The following is a 15165-nucleotide window of genomic DNA, read 5'->3' as shown; positions in this document are numbered from 1 at the left end:
TGCTGGGATTACAGGCATTAGCCACCGCGCCCGGCCTCAGAGCTGGGATTTGAATCCACGACCGTCTGGCTGTAAAGTCTTGGCTATTGAATCACTGTCTTTTTGTGAAAAATAGACGTTTCATAGCAAGACACTAAATGTAAACTACTCTAAAACTCTCTGGGGAATCTTAGGGGATCTTGAACCAACAAGACTCCACTCTAAAGCCAATTTTTGCAGGGGCAGGGAAAGGGTCTTAAGAGCTCCTTCTCTTTTTTTTTTTTTTTTTAAGAGCTCCTTCTCTACCCACAACACAGAAGGGCACATTTTGTTTCCTTGCTAACTCCAAAGGTTAAGGGAGACCCTTTCTTGGGTTGGCTTGAGTGTTGGCTACAAGGTGACAGATCAAAGGTGATTTGAAGGACTCTGCCATCCTTTGATGTTGTAAAAGGGATGGTCCAGTTCACAAATCTTGAAACTGATTACACAAGCGATTTCTAGCTGTTTTCTGCTTAAATCCTGTTTGTGTTTCCATAGCAAATATCTACATTGGCCAATGAGTTATGGGACTCTGGATTGGCCAATGAGTTACGGGACTCTGGAGCAACCATCAGAATAGGCATCTACATCGGAGCAGGGATCTGTGCTGGGCTGGCTCTGGCTCTTATCTTCGGCGCTTTAATTTTCAAATGTAAGTGTTTTTGTTTCTCTCTCCCTCTGATAACAAATTCTTCAGTGAGAACCAGTAAAAACCTAGATAGAAATGCAAATTCATGTTTATACCCAAAGATGATTCGACTAAATACCCTTTTGTCCATCCAAATCCTAACAATAATGGCTAATTTTTATTTAATATTTATTGTGTGTCAGGCAGCCACTGTGTTAAATGTTTTACATACATTTTATCATCATTACTGTCTTATGAGATAAGGAATAGTACCATCCCCATTTTACAGTGAAGGGAAGTCAAGCTTAGAGTAAGCCGCCTTCCTGAGGTTTCAACATCAGTACCTGGCAGAACCGGAAATCAAATCCAGGCAGGCTGATTCCAGTAAACTAATTTCTTTAATTCATGATTATGTCTAGGTTTGTTACGAAACACAACAACAAAAAACACTTCCTTCTGTGTACTTTTCTGTTATTGGTTTCTCAGGCATACCTCTCTGGCAGTAGACTGCAAGTCCCTTTAACACTGGGTCATGACTGGGGTTAGAGAATGTTTTCCTCCATCATGGTACTTAGCACATAGCTTTTTCTAAGTTACTTATCCTTTTTTTTTTTTTTAAACTAGCAAACAAACAAAAACAAAAAAACAGGCCCGGCACAGTGGCTCACGCCTGTAATCCCAGCACTTTGGGAGGCTGAGGGGGGTGGATCATTTGAGGTCAGGAGTTCGAGACCAGCTTGGCCAACATGGTGAGACCCCATTTCTACTAAAAATACAAAATTAGCCGGGTGTGGTGGCGCATGCCTGTAATCCCAGCTACTCAGGAGGCTGAGGCAGAGGAATCACTCAAACCTGGTAGGTGGAGGTTGCAGTGAGCTCAGATCGTGCCACTGCACTCCAGCCTGGGTGACAGAGTGAGACTGTCTTAAAAAAAAAGTAATAAAATATAAATAAATAAGCAAATAAATAAATAAATAAATAAATAAATAAATAAATACAATGGCCAGGTGCAGTGGCTCATGCCTGTATTTTCAACACTTTCGGAAGCTGGGGTGAGAGGATCAGTTGAGCCCAGGAGTTTGAGACCAAGATCAGTCTGGGCAGCAAAGCAGGATCCTGCCTCTACAACGTAATAATAATAATAATGAGCTGAGCATGGTGGCACACACCTGTAGTCCCATCTACTCAGGAGGCTGAGGTGGGAGGATCACTTGAGCTCAGGAGGCTGCAGTGAGCGGTGATTGCATCATTGCACTCCAGCCTGGGAAACAGAATAAGACAGTCTCCAAAAAAAAAAAAAAAAAGTGTGTTGAAGTTGATGAATTTTGATGGAGAATTACAGTAGGAAGCCATCATCACAATCAAGATCTAAATACTTCCAGTACCCCAAAAACCTCGCACACTTTTGTTTTTTTGGAGATGGAGGCTGGAGTGCAGTGGCGCGATCTCAGCTCACTGTAACCTCTGCCTCCCGGGTTCAAGTGTTTCTCCTGACTCAGCTTCCAGAGTAGCTGGGACTACAGGCATGTACCACCATGCCCGGCTAATTTTTATATTTTTAGTAGAGACAGGGTTTCACCATGTTGGGCAAGATGTTCTTGATCTCCTGACCTTGTGATCCGTCCACCTCGACCTCCCAAAGTTTTGGGATTACAGGCGTGAGCCACTGCGCCTGGCCACTCACACACTTTTATCATTGTGTCTATTTTATTTTCTTTTAGGGCAGAAACCAAGTCCTTATGCCCCACAGTGTAATATAACATAGCAGCCTTTCTTACTAATACACAAACAGGGACTGTGTGTGTAGAGTGAGCAATCACCTCAGATTAGCTCAAGACTAAAGGGTGTTCCTAAGATCTATGGGACTTCGAGGGCTAAAACTGGAACAGTCCAAGAAAAACATGAGTTGGTCACCCCACTAACTGTGGACTGAAGCTGCCAAGTGCTTTACGTGCATTAAATTCTCGTAACTACCCTATGAGATAGGTACTAATATGTTTCTAATGGAGAATCAGCATGCTAAAAGGTTAGGTCACTTGCCTGCATTTACACAGTTAATTGATAGATATTGGATTTGAAACCAGGAGTGTCCTGCTCCTCATCTTTATGGTTTCTGCAATTATTGTTAAATGGATTATTCAGAAAAAGAAACTACCCCACCCACACTTACCTGGGTTTATTCAGAGATAGCCATGGAATTTTTGAATTGATCACATGAATATATGTATATATATATAATGTATATATATGTATACACATATATATATATTTATTATTATTGGGACAGAGTCTTACTCTGTCACCTGGGAGCTGGACTACAGTGGTGTGATCTTGGCTCACTTCAACCTCTGCCTCCTGGGTTCAAGCAATTCTTGTGCCTCAGCCTCCCAAGTAGCTGAGATTACAGGCATATGCCACCACACCTGGCTAGTTTTTTTTTTTTTTTTTTTTTTTTTTTTTTTGGTAGAGACGGGGTTTTGCCATGTTGCCCAGAAAATTGGTCTCAATCTCCTGAGCTCAGGCGATCTTTCTGCTTCAGCCTCCTAAAGTGCTGGGATTACAGGCGTGATGAATATATACATATTTAAAAATAGAGGCTGAGCAGAGTGGCTTACGCCTGTAATCCTAGCACTTTGGGAGGCCAAGGTGAGTGGATAACCTGAGGTCGGGAGTTCGAGACCAGCCTGACCAACATGGAGAAACCTCATCTCTACTAAAAATACAAAATTAGCCGGGCATGGGGGCACATGCCTATAATTCCAGCTACTCGGGAGGCTGAGATGGGAGAATCGCTTGAGCCCAGGAGGCGGAGGTTGCAGTGAGCTGAGATCGTGCCATTGCACTCCAGCCTGGGCAACAGGAGTGAAACTCCATCTCAAAAAATAAATAAAATAAAATAAAATAAAAATAGAAATGAGATCTTGCTATGTTGCTCAAGCTGGTCTCAAACTCCTGGGCTTAAACAATCCTCCCACCTCAGCCTCCCAAAATGTTGGGATTATAGGCATGAGTCATTGCACTTAGCCTCACTTGAGTATTTTCAAAACAGACTAGGGAATGTTAAGGAGCATTGATAACACTCACTACTTTTTTGACTTCTGCCATGGCTCAAAGTAAAACTTTGAGCTTTACTATTATATATATTAGAGACCACTTTATATATATATGTGTGTGTGCATATATATATATAATATGACCATAATTTATACATATTAGCAATTATTCTAGTTTGTATAAAGAGTAATGGGATCTAGAGGAAATCTGATGCTTTGTACACACACATATATGCCACTCCAAAAAAACATGGCTACTGAGAAGTACACATAAGAAAGGCCTTTTTTCATTTCCAATCTTTTCCCTGGAAGTTGCTGGAGAAAATATTAAAATCAAGGTGACAGCTTTTTAAGTCACGACCTCACAAAAACAAACTGACACTCAATAATGCCCCACAATCTTCCATCTTTCTAGTGTACTCTCTGAGATGACCATCCATACCTCACTGCTGCTTAAAACTTCTTTGCCCCTCTCCTAACTGATGAAATATGAAAGGGCTGTTTAATCTCCATTGCCTAGGCCAAGACTTCATCCTTCTTTTTATCCCTTTCTTCTGAGTCATCTCTCTCCTTTTCTGTTTATGCTATTTTCATTAGCAGAATATATGTTCTAGTCCATGCATTCCTCTCCAGCTAGTCCCATTTCTCAACTCATTCTCACAGCCATATTTTTCAAAGGAGTTGTCTCTACTTTTCACCCATCTACACTCCTTGACCCACCATCATCTAGTTTCTGCTCCAAAGCACAACGGAAATGGTCAAGCTCACCAATGACCTTCAGTTTTCTAAATTAAATATTAACAGATACCTTTATCTTTTTTTTTTTTTTTTTGAGACAGAGTTTCACTCTTGTTGCTTAGGCTGAAGTGCAATGGTGCGATCATGGCTCACTGCAACCTCTGCCTCCCTGGGTTCAAGTGATTCTCCCCCCTCAGCCTCCTGAGTAGCTGGGATTTCATGCATGCGCCACCATGCCTGGCTAATTTTGTATTTTTAGTAGAGGCAGGGGTTTCACCATGTTGGCCAGACTGGTCTCAAACTCTTGACCTCAGATGATCTGCCCACCTTGGCCTCCCAAAGTGCTGGGATTATAGGCGTGAGCCACCGTTCCCAGCCTGATACCTTTATCTTTATTATAGTCAACCTTTTAAATTGATCACTCATTCTAGAAAGTCCTCCTTCTCTTGGCTTCTGAAATGACGTTCTTCTATTTGATCCATTGCTTTTCAGATCTTCTGCCTCATCCTTAGATGTTGAGATTCCTTAGGGCTGGGTATGGTGGTGCACGCCTATCATCCCAGCTACTCAGGAGAATGGAGCAGGAGGATCACTTGAGCCCAGGAGTTTGAGGCTATGAACTATGATCTTGCTGCTGCATTCTAGCCTGGGTGACACAGCACAGGGAGACTCTGTCTCAAAGAAAAACAACAACAGAAGATTCCTGCAGTCTTCCTCCAACATACATCTAAAGTCTTTTCATTATTCTGCATCTCTTTTGGCCATTCCTTACTCCAAGACACCATTATCTCTACTTAATTTATCTTCTCATTTCTTTATTCCTCCTTCGAATCCAATATTAAAACCCAAATCAATGTCTGAGCACAATGGCTCATGCCTATAATCCTAACACTTTGGGAGGCCAAGACAGGAGAGTCACTTGAGGCCAGGAGTTTGAGACTAGCCTGGGCAACATATTGAGATTCACCCAGGCTGGAGTGCAGTGGTGTGATCATGGCTCACTGCAACCTCTACCTCCCGAGTTCAAGCAACTCTCCTGCCTCAGCCTCCAAGTAGCTAGGACCACGGGCATGTGCCAGCATACCTGGCTAATTTTTGTATTTTTAGTAGAGATGAGGTTTCGCCATGTTGCCCAGGCTGGTCTCAAACTCCCAAGCTCAAGAAATCCACCTGCCTTGCCTCCCAAAGTGCTAGGATTACAGGCGTGAGCCACTGCATCCAGCCCAAAAACATTTAAAAAAATTATCCAGCTGTGGTAGTGTGCACCTATAGTTCTAGCTACTCAGAAGCTGAGATGGGTAGATCCCTTGAGCCCAGGAGTTCAAAGTTGCAATCAGATATGATCTTACTACTGCATTCCAGCCTGGCCAACAGAGCAAGACCCTGTCTCAAAAAAAAAAAAAAAAAAAAAGAAAGAAAGAAATGAAAAGAAAGGAAAATTTTAAGTTTCAAATTTTTGAAACTGCATCCCCAGAAGACACCTTGAAAGACTTTGATGCAGAGGTACCCAGTAAGCCACACCTGGATTCCTGACCCACAACGCAGAAATGATGAGATAACGTAGTTGTTTTCAGCGGGTAAAAGAAACCCAAAACAAATAAGGATCACATCTCTGCCCTTCAAGGAAATCTAAGGTTTCCTACAGGTCTTAGAATAAAATCCAGACTCCTGATTATGGCTGGAAAGGTCTTATTGGACCTAGCCCCAGCCTACCTTTCAGACCTTATCTTGGGCCGCTCCCTTAATCCAGCCACGTTTTCAGTTTCATGCACTCAGCAAGATCTTTACAAGGGGTTCCCTCGTCCTGGAATGCTCCTTCTGGCTCTTTACTTGGCTGACTCATTTCAGAAACGAGCTTAAAGTTCATCTCTGAGGGTCCTTCCCTGACCACCCTCTCTATTACCTGTTTCACTATGATGTTGGTTTCCTTTATAATACATCATAATTTGAAATTATTTTGTTTTCCTATTTACTATTTCCTTTTTGTTGTTGTTGTTGTTGTTTTTTTTTTTTTTTTTTTTGAGACGGAGTTTCACTCTCGTTGCCCAGGCTGGAGTGCAATGGCGCAATCTTGGCTCACCGCAACCTCCGTCTCCCGGGTTCATGTGATTCTCCTGCCTCAGCCTCCCGAGTAGCTGGGATTACAGGCATGGGCCACCACATCCAGCTAATTTTGTATTTTTAGTAGAGACGGGGTTTCTCCATGTTGGTCAGGCTGGTCTTGGGTCTGGGGTACTGTTTTCTTTTATTTCTTTGGTCTCCCGCAGGAGAGCGCGAGCTTCGTGAAATTAGGGCTCACAATTCACTTTTATGTTCCTGTGTTCCTTGTGCCAAGCAAACTGCCAGACACATAGTAAAGGTCTCATAATATTTGTTAAATAAGAAAAATGCATCTTTATTATCATTTTCTAGCACAGTCCATATAACTATCTAAGGCACACGTTGAGAGTTTCATTTAACTCAATCTAAGGTGAGACCAGATTTCCCTAAACAATGTGTGCTTCCGGTGAGCCTATTTGATTTCTTGTCTCACTTATTTTATGAAGGCATTTTTATTGGCTTTTCTTTCCCCCTTACTAGGGTATTCTCATAGCAAAGAGAAGATACAGAATTTAAGGTAAGAATAATGGAATGGGGTTGGGAAAAGGTGAGAATCTTGGAAGTCCCTACTCTAACATGTCTGATCTTTTCTCTGAGAAGTCCTGTCCTGGGGCTTTGAGATCTGAGTTTATACTTCCTTCTTTCTCTAGGTCTAGTTATGAAGTGAAAATGTAACATGCTGCTGTGTGTACTTCCTGACACCTCTGGTTTCTTTAGTTCTAAAGTTAAGGTATAGAATTTATTACCCTAATAATACAACATGCTTATTCATCTCGATATTAATGGGTTTTCCAGTGAACTGAAACATCAACGGATTGAGCTCCTATTATATCCAGGGTCTGGGCTGAACTTAGGAATTACAGAAGTGAGCAAGAAACCCAGTATCTGTTCTCAGCATTTCTGTAAACCAGCCCAGGCATTTTCAACTTTAGTTTCCTATTAGAATCACCTGGGCACTGAAGTGTACTAATGCAGGGCCAACCCCAGAGCAACTGAATCAGAATCTCTGGGGATGAAGCCTAAGCATATAAATTGTTCTAAAAGCTCTCCAGGTGATTCTAGTGAACAGTCAGGGCTAAGAACTGCTAGTCTGTTATAGACTCCTGTCTTGACCTTCGTTCCTGATTATGCACACCCACACACCCATTTCAAATAGGTATGGCTTACATAACTTACTAGATTTTAGACTTTTAGTGATGTTTGGCACATGAATGGAATACAATATATTTGGATTACAAAAATGACTCTGGGCTAGGTGCTGTGGCTTACGCCTATAAGCCCAGCACTTTGGGAGGCTGAGGTGGGAGGATCACATGAGCCCAGGAGTTCGAGACCAGCCTGGGCAACATAATGAGACCTCTTCTCTACAAAAAAAATGGAAACATTAGGTGGAAGGATTGCTGGAGCACAGAAGATGAAGGCTGCAGTGAGCCATGATTGTGCCACTGCATTCCCACCTGGGTGACAGAGAAAGACCCAGCATCAAACAAAACAAAACAAAAACCTCTGTCCATTGAATGCTATCTAAAGCATTAATAATTTTTTTTTTTTTGAGACGGAGTCTGGCTCTGTCACCCAGGCTGGAGTGCAGTGGCACAATCTTGGCTCACTGTAACCTCTGCTTCTCGGGTTCAAGCGATTATCTGCATCAGCCTCCCAAGTAGCTGGGATTACAGGTGCATGCCACCACGCTGGCTAATTTTTTGTATCTTTAGTAGAGACGGGGTTTCACTATGTTGGCCAGGCTGGTCTCGAACTCCTGACCTCGTGATCTGCCAGGCTCAGCCTCCCAAAGTGCTGGGATTACAGGCGTGAGCCACGGCGCCCGGCCCATTTTTTAAAAATCTAGATGTGTACATAATTGCAGACATCTTCATACTTCACCTAAACTTCAGCCTGCACCTCCTAGAAATAAAAATATTCTCTTAGCTATCACAATGCTGTTGTTATACCTAAGAAAATTAAAATTAATGGACATTTTCTCAATTGTTTCCCCATAGTATTTTATTGCTATTTCTTGGCTTTTCCCCTTGTTCAGCATCTGATCAAAGATCATGCACTATATTTAGTTGCTGTCTCTTTGGGAAAGCCTATTCTCTTAACTCTATTCCGTGTTACCTGGGAAATGCTTAACTCAACCGCAACACTTTATTTCCACAGCCTCATCTCTTTGGCCAACCTCCCTCCCTCAGGATTGGCAAATGCAGTAGCAGAGGGAATTCGCTCAGAAGAAAACATCTATACCATTGAAGAGAACGTATATGAAGTGGAGGAGCCCAATGAGTATTATTGCTATGTCAGCAGCGGGCAGCAACCCTCACAACCTTTCGGTTGTCGCTTTGCAATACCATAGATCCAGCCACCTTATTTTTGAGCTTGGTGTTGTCTTTTTCAGAAACTATGAGCTGTGTCAGCTGACTGGTTTTGGAGGTTCTGTCCACTGCTATGGAGCAGAGTTTTCCCATTTTCAGAAGATAATGACTCACATGGGAATTGAACTGGGACCTGCATTGAACTTAAACAGGCATGTCATTGCCTCTGTATTTAAGCCAACAGAGTTACCCAACCCAGAGACTGTTAATCATGGATGTTAGAGCTCAAACGGGCTTTTATATACACTAGGAATTCTTGACGTGGGGTCTCTGGAGCTCCAGGAAATTCGGGCACATCATATGTCCATGAAACTTCAGATAAACTAGGGAAAACTGGGTGCTGAGGTGAAAGCATAACTTTTTTGGCACAGAAAGTCTAAAGGGGCCACTGATTTTCAAAGAGATCTGTGATCCCTTTTTTGTTTTTTGTTTTTGAGACGGAGTCTTGCTCTGTTGCCCAGGCTGGAGTGCAATGGCACAATCTCGGCTCACTGCAACCTCCACCTCCTGGGTTCAAGCGATTCTCCTGCCTCAGCCTCCTGAGTGGCTGGGATTACAGGCATGCACCACCATGCCCAACTAATTTTTTATATTTTTAGTAGAGACAGGGTTTCACCATGTTGGCCAGGGTGGTCTCAAACTCCTGACCTCATGATTCGCCTGCCTCGGCCTCCCAAAGCACTGGGATTACAGGCGTGAGCCACCACATCCAGCCAGTGATCCTTAAAAGATTAAGAGATGACTGGACCAGGTCTACCTTGATCTTGAAGATTCCCTTGGAATGTTGAGGTTTAGGCTTATTTGAGCACTACCTGCCCAACTGTCAGTGCCAGTGCACAGCCCTTCTTTTGCCTCCCTTATGAAGACTGCCCTGCAGGGCTGAGATGTGGCAGGAGCTCCCAGGGAAAAAGGAAGTGCATTTGATTTGTGTGTATTGGCCAAGTTTTGCTTGTTGTGTGCTTGAAAGAAAATATCTCTGACCAACTTCTGTATTCGTGGACCAAACTGAAGCTATATTTTTCACAGAAGAAGAAGCAGTGACGGGGACACAAATTCTGTTGCCTGGTGGAAAGAAGGCAAAGGCCTTCAGCAATCTATATTGCCAGCGCCGGATCCTTTGACAGAGAGTGGTCCCTAAACTTAAATTTCAAGATGGTATAGACTTGATCTGTCTTGCTTATTGTTGCCCCCTGCACCTAGCACAATTCTGACACACAATTGGAACTTACTAAACAATTTTTTTTACTGTTTTTTGTTTGTTTGTTTGTTTTTTGAGATAGAATCTCACTCTATCTGAGTTCATTGTAGATTCTGGATATTAGCCCTTTGTCAGATGAGTAGGTTGTGAAAATTTTCTCCCATTTTATAGGTTGCCTGTTCACTCTGATGGTAGTTTCTTTTGCTGTGCAGAAGCTCTTTAGTTTAATTAGATCCCATTTGTCAATTTTGGCTTTTGTGGCCATTGCTTTTGGTGTTTTAGACATGAAGTCCTTGCCCATGCCTATGTCCTGAATGGTAATGCCTAGGTTTTCTTCTAGGGTTTTTATGGTTTTAGGTCTAACGTTTAAGTCTTTAATCCATCTTGAATTAATTTTTGTATAAGGTGTAAGGAAGAGATCCAGTTTCAGCTTTCTACATATGGCTAGCCAGTTTTCCCAGCACCATTTATTAAATAGGGAATCCATTCCCCATTGCTTGTTTTTCTCAGGTTTGTCAAAGATCAGATAGTTGTAGATATGCGGCGTTATTTCTGAGGGTTCTGTTCTGTTCCATTGATCTATATCTCTGTTTTGGTACCAGTACCATGCTGTTTTGATTACTGTAGCTTTGTAGAATAGTTTGAAGTCAGGTAGCGTGATGCCTCCAGCTTTGTTCTTTTGGCTTAGGATTGACTTGGCGATGCAGGCTCTTTTTTGGTTCCATATTAACTTGAAAGTAGTTTTTTCCAATTCTGTGAAGAAAGTCATTGGTAGCTTGATGGGAATGGCATTGAATCTATAAATTACCTTGGGCAGTATGGCCATTTTCACGATATTGATTCTTCCTACCCATGAGCATGGAATGTTCTTCCATTTGTTTGTATCCTCTTTTATTTCACTGAGCAGTGGTTTGTAGTTCTCCTTGAAGAGGTCCTTTACGTCCCTTGTAAGTTGGATTCCTAAGTATTTTATTCTCTTTGAAGCAATTGTGAATGGGAGTTCACTCATGATTTGGCTCTCTGTTTGAACTCAAACAAATTTACAAGAAAAAAACAAACAACCCCATCAAAAAGTAGGCAAAGGATATGAACAGACACTTCTCAAAAGAAGACATTTATGCAGCCAAAAGACACATGAAAAAATGCTCATCATCACTGGCCATCAGAGAAATGCAAATCAAAACCACAATGAGGTACCATCTCACACCAGTTAGAATGGCAATCATTAAAAAGTCAGGAAACAACAGGTGCTGGAGAGGATGTGGAGAAATAGGAACACTTTTACACTGTTGGTGGGACTGTAAACTAGTTCAACCCTTGTGGAAGTCAGTGTGGCGATTCCTCAGGGATCTAGAACTAGAAATACCATTTGACCCCGCCATCCCATTACTGGGTATATACCCAAAGGACTATAAATCATGCTGCTATAAAGGCACATGCACACGTATGTTTATTGTGGCACTATTCACAATAGCAAAGACTTGGAACCAACCCAAATGTCCAACAATGATAGACTGGATTAAGAAAATGTGGCACATATACACCATGGAATACTATGCAGCCATAAAAAATGATGAGTTCATGTCCTTTGTAGGGACATGGATGAAATTGGAAATCATCATTCTCAGTAAACTATTGCAAGGACAAAAACCCAAACACTGCATGTTCCCACTCATAGATGGGAATTGAACTATGAGAACACATGGACACAGGAAGGGGAACATCACACTCTGGGGACTGTTGTGGGGTGGGGGGAGGGGGGAGGGATAGCATTAGGAGATATACCTAATGCTAAATGACGAGTTAATGGGTGCAGCACACCAGCATGGCACATGTATACATATGTAACTAACAGGCACACTGTGCACATGTACCCTAAAACTTAAAGTATAATTAAAAAAAAAAAAAAAAAAGAATCTCACTCTGTCGCCCAGGCTGGAGTGCAGTGGCATGATCTTCACTCACTGCAGCCTTGACCTCCTGGGCACAATTCACCCTTCTGCCTCAGCCTCCCCAGTAGCTGGGACTGTAGCCATGCACCACCACGCCAAGCTAATTTGCATAGTTTTAGTAGAGACAAGGTTTCACCATGTTGGCTCAGCTGGTCTCAAACTCCTGGGCTCAAGCAATCCCCCCTGCCTCGACTTCCCAAAGTGCTGGGATTTGAGGTGTGAGCCACCATGCCCGGACTAAATATTTTTGGAGTGAAAAAATTAAATAATCAGAAAGGTAGCTTTCTGGAAGACTTCCATTAGACAGCTCAGAGAAAGTGTGACTCTGCAAGTTCACTTCTTAGGGAACTCACAAATACCCAGAAGCTCCCATATTCACTCTTTTGTTTGTTTGTTTTGAGAGAGTCTCACTCTGTTGCCCAGGCTGGAGTGCAGTGGCACAATCTTGGCTCATCACAACCTGTGCCTCCTGGGTTCAAGCGATTCTCCTGCCTCAGCCTCCCAAGTAGCTGGGACTACAGGCGTGCACCACCACACCCAGCTAATTTTTGTATTTTTAGTAGAGACGGGGTTTCACTATGTTGGCCAGGCTGGTCTCAAACTCCTGACTGTGTGATCTGCCCACCTCGACCTCCCAAATTGCTGGGATTACAGGTGTGACCCACTGTGCCCAGCCCCATATTCACTCTTATCCAGGCCAAAGTGGCCTTTGTTTCTCAACATTGTTCAGCTCAGGCCTTTGTTGGGGTCTTACTCTTTTGTCTATTTCCCTCTTTCTGCTGAGCCATCCTCAGCACATAGGAATGAATTAACAATATGGGCCTATCACTGCCTAAAAACTGGTCCTCCCCAGGTGATGACTAAGCTGTGATTGTGTTGCATGCAGAAGATGTTGGCCAGCAAGGCTGTCACCAGCCTGCTTGTTTCTAGAAGTCTTTCTGACAGTCTCGTGTGAATTAGAGTGTTGGGCTGCATCTAGATAGTTTCGGGACAGACCGACATTCTGTAGGGAGATACGTAAGGGAGATCATTTTGCAAAATTAATTGTAGGGAGCAGCTCTCATACAGGCTAAAAAATTAATCTTAACTGTCTTTTTAAATTTTTTGACATAGAGTCTTGCTCTGTCGCCCAGGGTGGAGTGCAATGGTACAATCTCGGCTCACTGCAACCTCCACCTCCTGAGTTCAAGTGATTCTCCTACCAAAGCCTCCCAAATAGCTGGGATTACAGGTGCACATCACCACACTCGGCTAATTTTTTGTATTTTTAGTAGAGATGAGGTTTTGCCATATTGACCAGGCTGGTCTCGAACTCCTGACCTCAGGTGATCCACTCGCCTCGGTCTCCCAAAGTGCTGGGATTACAGGCGTTGAGTTATCGTGCCCAGCCCATAAGTGTCTTAATGCCATGAAATCCTAGTGAGAAGAAACTTCAGGACACATTTGAAGCAGATCAATGGTCTCCCTCAAAAGACATTCTTATCCTACCAAAATCTTTAAATAAGGGTATGTGTACAAGGCTGATCATTGCAATGGTGTTTGCAGAGATTTTTACAATGAGTAAGGGAATTGTTGATTACAGTGTTATGTCAATACACTGGTGCAAGTAAAAAGAATTAGGTGGTTTTATCATTAAGCTTTTTTGCTAAATCAACAAATACTTATTAAATGCTTACTGTGTGCCAGGCACTTTGTTTGGTGCTGGGACCACAGAAGGGGACCAAATAGACACATTCCCGGCTCCATTCCATTCAACTCCTAGTTGATCTGACAGGAAGGAGGATTCGTGTCCTTTCATTCATTCAGTGAAAAAAAAAAATGTATATATATATATATATTTATATACTACTAATATATATATTTATATACTACTATATATATTTATATACTACTATATATATATTTATATACTGCTTATATATATGTATATATACTACTACTACTTTTTTTTTTTTTCCCCGTCAGGTCAACTGGGAGTTCCATGGAGCCAGGGATGTGTATATTTGGTCCCCTTCTGTTTTGTTTTTTTTTTTTAATTTTTAATTTTTTTTTTTTGAGACTGAGTCTCACTCTGTTGCTCAGGCTGGAGTGCAGTGGTGCAATCTTGGCTCACTGCAGCCTTCGCCTCCTAGGTTTAAGCGATTCTCCTGTCCAGATACTCAATGGAGTAGCTGGAATTACAGGCGTGCGCCCCCATACCTGGCTAATTTTTGTATTTTTAATAGAGACGGGGTTTCACCATGTTGGTCAGGCTGGTTTTGAACTCCTGGCCTCAAGTGATCTGTTCGTCTTGGCCTCCCAAAGTGCTAGGATTACAGCTGTGAGCCACCACGTCCGGTGCATTCAGTGAATATTTGTTGGCACCTACTTTATGCCAAACGGTATTCTAGTCTCCAGAAATATAGCAGTGAATGAAGCAGTCAAAAATCCTTGCTGTCTGGAGCTTACATTACTTATCAGAGAATGCTACATAGTTAAGTTCAAAGGAAAATAAAAAGGGTTCCATAATAGTATATATATATATATCTGTTGAATTTGTTTTTGCCTTAAAAACATGCAAGAATATACCCAAATGAATATGGTTACTGATGGAGACAAATAGTGAAGACTCACTTTTCCCTTTTTCATGTTTCTGCTATAGTTTGAATTATTTTCTTCATTTTCTTTTGTAATAAAAAAAATTTAAGCACTATAGCAGTGTTTTTCTGTCTGCCCTCCTCATCAAAGAAATAAAGGAAGACAAGGTCAAGGTCAAGATCAAGGTCAGCAGTAGAGTGTAGCAGCAAGCCAGGACTGGAACCCTGGTTTTCAAGGTGGAATCTCCCTTTACATCAAGTATTTGGAATGGGAAAGCTGGACACAGAAAAACAAAAAAGGGAGGGGAATTACTACAAAGGGCCAAGGAGATGGCAAATGATAACTTAGAGAATTAAAAACAGCTGGGCGAGGTGGCTCATGCCTGTAATCTCAGCACTCTGGGAGGTCGAGGCGGGTGGATCACCTGAGGCCAGGAGTTTGAGACCAGCCTGGCCAACATGATGAAACCCCGTTTCTATTAAAAATACAAAAATTAGCCAGGCATGGTGGCGGGCACCTGTAATCCCAG

General features: G+C 42.3%; 1 protein-coding gene across 1 annotated transcript in view; it reads left to right on the top strand.

Moving 5' to 3' along the window:
- Nucleotides 1-10159, top strand: part of HAVCR2 (hepatitis A virus cellular receptor 2) — a 71473-nt gene extending 61314 nt beyond the window's left edge. The window contains exons 6-8 of the mRNA XM_004042893.5: nt 517-670; nt 7018-7054; nt 8698-10159. Coding sequence (XP_004042941.4) covers nt 517-670; nt 7018-7054; nt 8698-8890 — 384 coding nt within the window. The 3' untranslated portion in view covers nt 8891-10159. The remainder of the gene's footprint in view (nt 1-516; nt 671-7017; nt 7055-8697) is intronic.
- Nucleotides 10160-15165: the final 5006 nt, after the last annotated feature.

The sequence above is a fragment of the Gorilla gorilla genome, chromosome 4, assembly GCF_029281585.2.
Source record: "Gorilla gorilla gorilla isolate KB3781 chromosome 4, NHGRI_mGorGor1-v2.1_pri, whole genome shotgun sequence".
Classification (NCBI taxonomy): domain Eukaryota; kingdom Metazoa; phylum Chordata; class Mammalia; order Primates; family Hominidae; genus Gorilla; species Gorilla gorilla.
The sequence above is the reverse complement of the archived record's forward strand: the minus strand, read 5'-3'. Positions and strand labels throughout refer to the sequence as shown.